The 10,047-nt window shown below is 39.5% G+C and overlaps 1 protein-coding gene across 2 annotated transcripts; it reads left to right on the top strand.

Annotated features, from left to right (window-relative positions):
- Positions 1-246: 246 nt before the first annotated feature.
- Positions 247-10,047, top strand: TACO1 (translational activator of cytochrome c oxidase I). 2 transcript variants are annotated; one of them, XM_078155943.1, is made up of 5 exons: positions 247-947; positions 3,616-3,722; positions 4,911-5,038; positions 5,664-5,841; positions 6,810-9,393. In XM_078155943.1, exons 1-5 carry the CDS (start codon positions 698-700, stop codon positions 6,846-6,848), a joined length of 702 nt encoding a protein of 233 aa, XP_078012069.1. In that variant the 5' UTR covers positions 247-697; the 3' UTR covers positions 6,849-9,393. The 2 variants fall into 2 exon arrangements, with proteins under 2 accessions (XP_078012069.1, XP_020853373.1); XM_020997714.2 differs by lacking the exon at positions 6,810-9,393 and adding an exon at positions 9,401-10,047 and having other exon boundaries at positions 265-947.

Here is a 10,047-nt window from a genome sequence, read left to right as displayed (position 1 = left end):
AAGACAAAGGTATTGATCAATTAACCAGCATTTAAAAAGACCTACTTATGTATTCAGGTAGTGGTGCTAGATGTTAAGCATATAAAGACTATAATTTTTAAAAATAAAAAGGCATACACTTGGTCAGGAGTTCTTAGGGCCCATGAAATATTTTTTTAAATTTGATTTCTGTATTTCAGTATAATTGGTTTCCTTTGAAATAATTTTATGCATTTGAGCATTATTCTGAGAAAAGGCCCATTGGCTTCACTAGACTGCCAGAGGGGTGCATGAGAAAAAAATTTGACCTTTGAATTAGATGATCTCCAAGGCTCCTCTCAGCTCTGAGAGTCTATTATTCTAGGACTTTGGACTTTTTCCAATAAAATATGGGGGAGTACAACTTGGGACGAAGAATTAGTGATAGACGGATGAATGAATGAAAAAATCATTTTATTAAGCGCTTACTATGTGGAAAGCACTGCTTGATGCTGGACACCCAAGCTTATCTTCTGTCTGAGCAGAACGCCACCGGAGGCTCAGAGAGGAACTCTCTGAACTAGGAACCAAAGTTTTCAGCACAGAGGAAGCGGACGGACGAGTTTGGGAAAAGGACTTGGGTCAAAGTCGCCGGTGGCGGCGGTCCTTGACGAGTGCCGGTGGCGTGGGGGTCCGGAGGCCCGGGCTTGGGGCGTCCCTGCAGGAGCAGGCGGAGCTGATGGCGGCGGTGGGGCTTTGGGGCGCCGCAGCCCGCCGTCTGAGGCCTCTCGCGGCCGTCGGGCCGGCCGGGTGCGGGCCCTCGACCCTGCCTTTCCGTCTAGGGCCGGGCCGGGCCCTCCGCTTGTCCGCGGTGACCCCGGCCGGGCACAACAAGTGGTCCAAAGTCAGGCACATTAAGGGCCCCAAGGACATGGCCAGGAGCCAGGTCTTCACGAAGCTCTCGAAGCTCATCCGTTTTGCTGTGAAAGGTGAGAGGGGGATCGGCTTGAGCGGGGAGGGGAAGGGGGAAAAGGGGGGAAGGTGACTGAAACCGAGCCCGGCTGCTGCTTGGGAAATGTCTCCGGCCTCGGCCGCCTGCCTGGCTCAGCGGGCCGAGGCGGCGTTGCCTGGATGACAGGGACCCCGCGCTGTAGCTACAGACTCCCAAGGGACTTTTCCCACCCCCACCAGCCAGTGTGAGACCATCTTTGTTGTGGTTTATATCTGTTGCGGATTTTCATTCTCTTTTCTTTTTTAAATTGACAACATTAGTCAGTCAATAAACATTTACTAATCACCTACCAAATGCTAGGCACTGTGCTAAACGCTGGAGATACAGAGGAAGACACACAAGCCCTGCTCTCTGGGTGGTCACAGAAGACAAAATGCAGACGACAGATAAGCTGTATACAGGATAAATCGGAGATAATCAACAAAAAGAAGGCACTAGAATTAAGGAGGATTGGGAGGGCTTACTGTAGAATGTGGCATTTTAGCTTTTGGTTTTATAGTATCCTCGTTCCCAGATGTATCTGTCCCTCCTCCCCCAACCCCTACCCTTAACCAGCTCCCTTGGAATAAAGAATTAAAAAAGAGGGGGGGGCTACAGTTCTATAACGAAAGAACGCATCAGTTGAGTCAGATAGTAAATGCAGTGTTCTGTACCTACAAGCCCTTCCTCTGCTAAGAAAAGATGCACCTCAATGCATTTAATCAGCTCTCTATGGCATAGTTTCTTGGTCATTATAAATACACAGCAATAAGTTTCATTTTTTTTTAGTTATATTGTTAGTAGTCATTGTGCATATTGTTTTCCTGGTTCTTTTTACATCATTCTGTGTGAATTCATACGTTTTTCTGTGCTTTTCTGAATGTTTTATGTTCCTCATTTTTCACTCTGCAAGCATTCCATTATATTCATGCACCACAATTTTTTGAGCCCTTCCCCAACTGAAAGACATTTACTTTGTTTCCAATCCTTTACTACTGCAAAAAGTGTTGCTGTGGTCTGTATAGGATCTCTGACCTCTTTGGGATATATGCCAGTGGTTGAGTATCAGGGTCAAAATTATGGACAGTCTCTTTCTTACCATAATTCCAGCTTGTTTTCCAGAACAGTTAAAGTAAATCATAGCTCCACCAACATTGTTTTGTTGTGCTTGTCACAGCATCAACTATATTAATCTTTTGTCATCTTTACTAATTTGCTGCATGTAATTGAAACTCCAGGATTATTTTAATATGCATTTCTCACTATTAGTGATTTGGAGCAATCTTTCATCTAGCTAATAGCTGAATGTCTCTTTTTGGTCTTACATATTTGTATTTATTTCCTGCTAATCTTGGATGTTAAAACCCGTATCAGAGATACTTGATGCAGAAATTTTTTTCCTGATCGACCATTTCCTTTCTTATCCTAGTTGTATTGATTTTGTTAGTACAAAAGTTTTTTTAAATTTCTTGTAATCAAAATTATCTATTTTATCTTTGGCGACTGGCTCAATTCTTTTTTTGTTGTTGTTATTAAGACCTCTTCTTCTAGCCATAGCCATGAAAGGTACATGATGTAGTACTGTTCTAATTTTTTATGGTGTTCATTTTATCATCATAACTTCTAATTCATTTCATCCTTTATCTCTCTTTTAAACTAACAAGCATATAATACTCACCTTCCTGAAACTTAGTTGGGAATAACATCTTTCTCCACTTTGAAATTCCTCTTCATTTCTTCCCTCTAAAAACAGTAAAATCCTTTTAGCTTAGTTGGTCTCATTTAGTATTGTTTCTTCTTCCAGACTTCCTCTCCTTTGGGTCATAAACATGACCATGTACTCTATGCTTTCTAGAGGTGGGGTCTGTTTAAATTTTATGAACTAACTTTCTTGGTTAAATTAGGGCCTCCTGTTGCAGCAATTAGAATGAGGGCCCTTTGAGTCAAGGAATTTGAAAATGAGGAATCTTGATCAGTTGCTTCTCTTACCCATTACAGTTCCTTCATTTTGTGGCCAGTGCCTCTAAAATGAATGATTATGTGGCAACCCTGTGCCTACAGTGGATACGGGAAAAGGAAAGCACACACAAGACTTAAGTGCCCCCTCTAAAAAGCTATGTTTCAGTATATTCTGTATAGCCAGCCTTGATCTCAGGAGTGTTGGAAAAGAGAATAGCGTACTGCAGTCCTCCAAATCCAAATATTGGGCTTGACACAGTGAGTTGACAGCTCCAAATATGGCTTCTATTGCTTTCCCTTTTTGTATAAGAAAAAGTTCCCTCTCTGACGTGTGTTAGAAAGTCTTCCCCTCTCCCTTTCCCCACCCCCAAGTTCCTGGACGGTGATCAGTGGACAAAGTATATTCTTCTCTCTCAGATCTATGCTTTGGGATCTTTAAGTGCAGTAATTGGTTGAGGGAATAAGAATATTAATGTGTTGCATTTCCTGATGTATTCACAATTAAAAAAGAGGATATGTAGGGGATTTTAGATATGAAGCCAGGTGCTATGAGGCCATTTTGGTCCACATGGACACTAATCAAAGAAATTATTGGGAAAAGAAAAGAAATCTTCTTAGCCCGTTTTAAGTATATATGTTTTTTAGATGTGAGGGAAACCAGGAATGGGAGAAACCATAATCTCACTCATGTCTGTCTTCTTCCACAGAAGGAGGCCCCAACCCCGAGTTAAACAGCGATCTGGCCAACCTCCTGAAATTGTGTCGAAACAAGAACATGCCAAAGTCAACTATTGAGGCAGCACTGAAAAGTGAGGTACTTACCTTCCATTTACCTTACCTTACCCATTATTTCTAGCACCACCTGGGTTTGGATGCCTAAAGGAAGCTCCTTATATTGTCTTGGAGGAAAAAGAAAAGAAAAGAAAATGAAAATCCATAGCAGAAATAAACCATAAAAGAGATGATCTCATACTGGTGGGTGGGGATGGGAAAGGTCCCTTGGGAGTCTGTAGCTAAAGCGTGGGGTCCCTGTTATGCTAACAGCTTTGAACTGCAATAGTTATTGTACTTAGTTTATATACTACCCAGATCTTCATTGTTCCAACCTCTAACCATTCCTGAAGGTCCTTCACCCTGTTGTTCCCCAGAGGGAGCGGGAACAGAGTAGTTGGGAGGCACAGCATATGTAGCATGGGAGCCTACAGTATAGTGGGCTAAGGGTGAGGTTGAGAGATGCCAGCATATAGTCGTGGTGACCAGTTATGAGAAAAGCTATTACCTCATCATTTAGTATGATAGCTTGGCCCGGGACAGGGAGAGAGAGAGAGAGAGAGTTAGGAGGGAGTACTTACAACTGTAGAGGAAGTATCTGTTCTATAGGACTCTGAGAAGTCAGGAAACAGTGAGGAAGCTGGGGGATTAAGATTTCAGGGAAATTTCAGATATCTTAAAGCAACTACCAAAAAGCAATACAGTGGAGCCAGCAAAGGAAGGGAATCCCTAGGAAATAGGTTTCTTTGGGTAGAATTGAGGGACAATTACTAGGCATGTTATATGCCAGATATATCTACTATGGGGAATGCAGAAGTCTTTTGTGCATTCTTTCCCAAGCAGCAACAGGGCTCTTATATGCCAAACCTTAAAGTGGATCTGGTGATATGAAGAGCCCTTGCTGAGAGGTCTTGCCTCCACTGCCCCTGCAGCTCTTAGGCCGTTGATAGTCTTAAGATGGGAAAGACTATGGGTTTTTGGTGCTTGGTAGTCTCTGAGGCAGCACAAAGAACGCAGAAACAAATATCCGGCTTGGGAAAAGGACATGTAACTACCCACTCCAACTATATTTGATCATAGGTGAGATGAAGGTTCTCTAAGACCTTGTCTATAAATGTTAGAGATAATTTCAAGTTTTAAGAACCCAGGCTCCAGCCCAAGTTAGATATGGTGTGGAGTGGATGAGTTAGAGATGGATAAATCCTCACTGTTTTGGTATTATTTGTTGCAGAAGAACAAGGACATCTATCATCTCTTTGAAGGACGAGGCCCTGGGGGCTCCTCTCTGCTCATTGAGGTACTTTCTGACAGTGCTACCAGGTGCCATGCAGCCATCAAGCACATCCTGAACAAACACGGGTATATGGTAGGAGGTGGTTGGGGGGGAAGGGAGAGAGGGAAAGTGGTGGTAAGTGGAGGAGCAAGAGCCTGATTTCTGATTCTTTCCTGGAAAAGTTGTTTGCTTTCTCTGGCTATGCTAGTTCTAAGGGAACTTATCTCAGTTCAAGCAGTGTCTGTTATTGTTTCAGTTTTGACCCCCCTAGGCCTTCTTGTAGCCTAGGATCCAACAAGTTTCTACTTTTGATTTCCTGACTAGATGGCTTCTAAAAGTCTTTCATTTAATTTGTCTTGAGTTTTATTTTCAGTCCCCAATAATAAAGTATTCTGATCTTGAAACAAAGCACTTAGGGAATAGATTATACAGAATTTCTGGAGAGGTAGTAGAAAGATAGCTATTTTCATCCTACAACTCTAGTTGAAGATGAAAACAAGCAGAATTAAGATAAGGGGGAAAAGTTATTGAAGTGATTTTGAAGAGAAATTCTAGGACTGTTATCCTGCCTAGTAGTGGCTTCCTTGTTTTCCTCTGGAAAAGAACCACTTAGTGGCTGTTGGGGTGGGGGAGGAGGTCAATGGTAGGGCATTTTGTGGGTACTGAATGATCTAAAGCAGTGACCATGGACCCTTCTCTGTTCTTATACAGGGGGGTGATGACTGATGGGGCCAGGTACTCCTTTGATAAAAAGGGGGTGGTCATGGTTGGTACAGAAGACAAAGAGAAGAGGACTGTAAACTTAGAGCGAGCCCTAGAGTTGGCATTTGAGGCTGGAGCTGAAGATGTACAAGAATCTGAGAATGATGATGAGAAAAATATGCTTAAAGTAAGTTTGAAGGAGAGATGTTAAGTTGCTTCTTTTGAAAAGGCTTCCTGAAAAGATTCAGGAAAATCAGTTCAACATATGCCTTTTTTTTTTTGCATTTTTAGTACAGCATCTTGAAAATATATTATTATTATTATTATTATTATTATTATTATTATTATTATTATTATATCTGTTAGTATTCTTAGATCGTTTGCTATGCTGCTCTTATAGGCTTTGATCTAAAATATTCATGGTCTAGAGGCACTGATCTTTCCACATTGAATGAGGATCCTAGTATCACGTACTTTAAGTTGGAAGGGACCTCAGAGGTTATCCTCCCAGAATAAGAATCCCCTCTACAAAGTCCTTGGTAAGTGATCAGTTTCTGCTTGAAGACCTCCAATGCTAGGAAGTGGCAGCATGTTCAGCTTTTGGACAGCTCTAATTGTTAGGGAGTTTGTCCTTATATTGAATGAAAATGCACATTTCTGCAAAATAAAATCAGAACATAGAAGTTCATAAGGGCCTTTGTGCCGCCTCCTGATAATTTTTCATTTGCTACTATTGTTTAGATTGTATGTTATACTTTTTTGAATGTTCTACTAAAAATGTATTTGTTTCCACTTACTTTTTAAAAAATCCTCATCCTCATTCTTGCTGCTAGACTGTTATAAAATGTTACGGTGATAAAATGCACCCTATATTTAGCTGCTTGTTTCTTTGAAAGGATCACCTATGCCTTTGCCTCATAATGAGATCTAGGACCAGTTTCCTAGCAACTATCATTTTTCTTTTTTTATAGAATAGCCCAGTCTGCCTGACTCTTCCAGGAGGCTTAAAACACATTTTGTTATTTCCCATTGCCTCTAAAATAACTTGTATGCTACCAGATAAAGTTGGCTTTTGTATCTCTAGCACTCATTTCTATTTTAAGCAACAATTTTAAAATTTTTATTGGTATTTTTTATTTTACATCTTCATTTCAGATTGTATATCAGCAAGCCATCTCTTGGAACAAAGAATGAAAGAGGGGGAGGAGAAGGAGGGGGAGAAAAACAGTTCAGCAAAATCAACCAACACACTGACTGAATCAAACAGTATATGTTCTTTACCCATAGTTACTTCACCTCTTCAAAGAAAAGATGGAGGCACATTTTCTTATTTCTTCCAGTCAAGCTTGGTCATTGTAATTACAAGGCATTCAGTTTAGTGGTTTCTGTCATTCTTTGCATTTATATTGTTGTAGTCATTGTATATATTATTTTGTTGGTTTTCTTCCCTCTGTACAAGTTTATGTAAATCCATGCTACTCTGAATTCTTGATATTTCTTCTTACTGTGCAATAATATTATATTTGTGTACCACATTTGCTTAACCATTCCCCAGTCAATGGGCATTTCCTTTGTTTCCAGGTTTTTGCTACTACAAAAAGTACTGCTATAAATATATTGATATATATGAGATCTTTCTGCCTTTGACCTCCATGTCCATATGCATAGTAGTGGGATATGTAGACCAAAGAGTACAAACATTTTAATCAGTTTCTTAATCCCAGATTTTTTTTAGGAAGGGTTGGATCAGTTCATAGCTCCACCAGCAATGTATTAGTGTGTCTGCCTTTTCACAGCTCCTACAGCATTGACTCTTCCTATTTTTTGTCATCTTTGCTAGTTTTCTGGGTGGAATTTCACAGATGTCTTAATTTAAACTTCTGTTATTCTTTGGAGATTTGGAATCCTTCATATGCTTATCTATAGTTTGTAATTTTAAGAATTTTTTTTTTGAGAACTATTTGTTTATACCCTTTGACCACTTAATGAGGAATGGCTGTTGGTCATATATTTGTATTAATTACCTATAAATCTTAGAAATTAGACCTTTATCAAGATATTTGATGCAATTTTTCTCCAGTCTATCACTTCTTTTCTTATCCTAGTTGCATTGATTTTGTTAGTTCAAAAGCTTTTCAATTTCATGTAATCAAAGTTATCTGCTTTATCTTTTGTGATGCATTGTTGGTGGAGCTATGAGTTGGAGAATAAAATGACAAAAATGTCCATACCCTTTGACTCAAATATTCCACTGTTAGGTTTATGTTCTAAGGAGATCATTGACAAAAAATCCTTATATGCCAAAATATTTTTAATGTCACTTTTCATAATAGCAAATGACTGGAAACAAAATAGATGCCCATTGATTGAGGAATAGCTAAACAAATTGTGATACATGAATGTAATGGAATATTACCATCCTCTTAGAAATGGCAAACATGATGAATACAGAGGAACATGTAAAGATCTATATGAAATGTTGCAGAGTGAAGTTAGCAGAGCCAGGAAGACAGTTATAAACATTCACTGCAACAACAGAAATGGAAAAAACGACTGCAAAACCATAGAAATAGAATATTACAAAATTATAAACAATCTTGACTGCAAAGAAGAAATATGAGAAGACACCTCCTTCTTTCTTCCACCCCATTTTGCAGAGGTTAGGTGTGGAACATTGTATATAACATCAGATTTTTTTTTATGGTTTAATCAGTTTTGCTGCATTTTCCCATCTTCTTTCTTTTCCTTCAAAAAAAAATTCGTTATTCTAAAGGAGGTTGTCTGGAAGTAGCAGAGTATAGGTATGAAGGGGGAAATCTAGTTATATAATAACAGAAGATAGAAATAAAAACCCTTTTCTCTTGGTACAACTATGAAAGTTACCTGATCTAATTCTCTTCTAGGGTTGTTGAGGGTTTTTGGTTGTTGTTCCTATATTTATTTAACATTTTATTTTTTGCCTGATTACATATAAAAACAATTTTTAACATTTATTTTTTATAAATTTTAGTTCCAAATTCTCTCCTTTCCTCTGTCCCTTTCCCCCCCATTAAGAAGGCAAGCAATTTGTTGTTATACATGTACAGTAATGCAAAACATATTTCCACATTAGTCATGTTGTGAAAGAAAACACAAAAAAAGGAAGTTTAAAAAAGTATGCTTTAGTCCATATTCAGACTCCCATCAGTTCTTTCTCTGGAGATGGATGGCACCTTTCATCATAAGTACTGTGTGGCTGAGAATAGCTAAGTCATTCACAGTTGTTCATCTTACAATATTGCTGTTACAGTGTATGGTGTTCCCCTGCTTCTGCTCATTTCACTTTACATCATGTAAGTTTTTCGAGATTTTTCTGAGAGTATCTTGCTCCTTATTTCTTATAGCACAGTAGCATTCCATCACAATTATATACCACAACTTGTTCATTCATTCCCCATTGATGGGCACCCCATCAGTTTCCAGGTCTTTTCTACCACTAAAAGAGTTGCTATAAATATTTTTGTACACATAGGTCCTTTTCTTTCTTGTCTTTTATCTCTTTGGGATATAAACCTAGTAGTGGTATTTCTAGGTCAAAGGGTATGCATGGTTTTATAGCCCTTTGGGCATAGTTAGAGTTGTTGTTTTTATTTTAAAGGTATGACCTTTCATATTCTGGTTGTGTATCCATTTTGAGCTTCTAATGATTTATGGTATAAGATATTGATAGGTCTAAAATCTAATTTCTGGCATATTGCTTTTTCCAGTTTATATGTGATATCCCTTCACTGCATGAAGTGAGGACAAAACTGGACTCCCTGGGCTTGTGTTCTGTGTCCTGTGTCCTAGAATTCATCCCTAACATGAAGGTGAAGCTGTCAGATGGGGACATGGAGGCAGCTGCCCATCTAATTGAAGCACTTAATAGCTATGAGGATGTGATTCGAGTCTATGACAACATTGAGTAACAGAGTTTGCCTGGAGAGAGACAGCCTGGTGCCTCACTACTCAGATAGCAATCCGTCTCAGTAGTATGAATTTTCATAAACTGCTTTTGGGACCTAAGGAGAACAGGAAGCCTTGACAGGTCATTAGTGTGTTAAGACAAGGTCAGTGGCAGTGGAGAATCATGCCACAGCCAAGTTGCTGAGTGGTCGTTGTCTGCCTTGCTGCTCCATGAGGAAGGAAGACCCTTGGAATCTTCATACCAGTGGCATGCAGCGCCATGAGGAAAGCTGAGATGCTGTCTGATCCCTGCTGACTGACTGAACCTAGTTGTCTAATCAAGCTGCTGCCCTCAGCTTAGTTTGTGACCTAAGAAGGTCACCCTTTAGGTGACTTATGGGTGAATCACTCTGAATGTCTGGAATAGAAACTGCTGCTTGATTAATAACAAAATGATTTATATTGGTAA

The sequence above is a fragment of the Phascolarctos cinereus genome, unplaced genomic scaffold (assembly GCF_003287225.1).
Source record: "Phascolarctos cinereus isolate Bilbo 61053 unplaced genomic scaffold, phaCin_HiC Scaffold_5;HRSCAF=322, whole genome shotgun sequence".
In the NCBI taxonomy this organism is placed as follows: domain Eukaryota; kingdom Metazoa; phylum Chordata; class Mammalia; order Diprotodontia; family Phascolarctidae; genus Phascolarctos; species Phascolarctos cinereus.
This window is presented reverse-complemented; position numbering and strand designations above follow the sequence as displayed.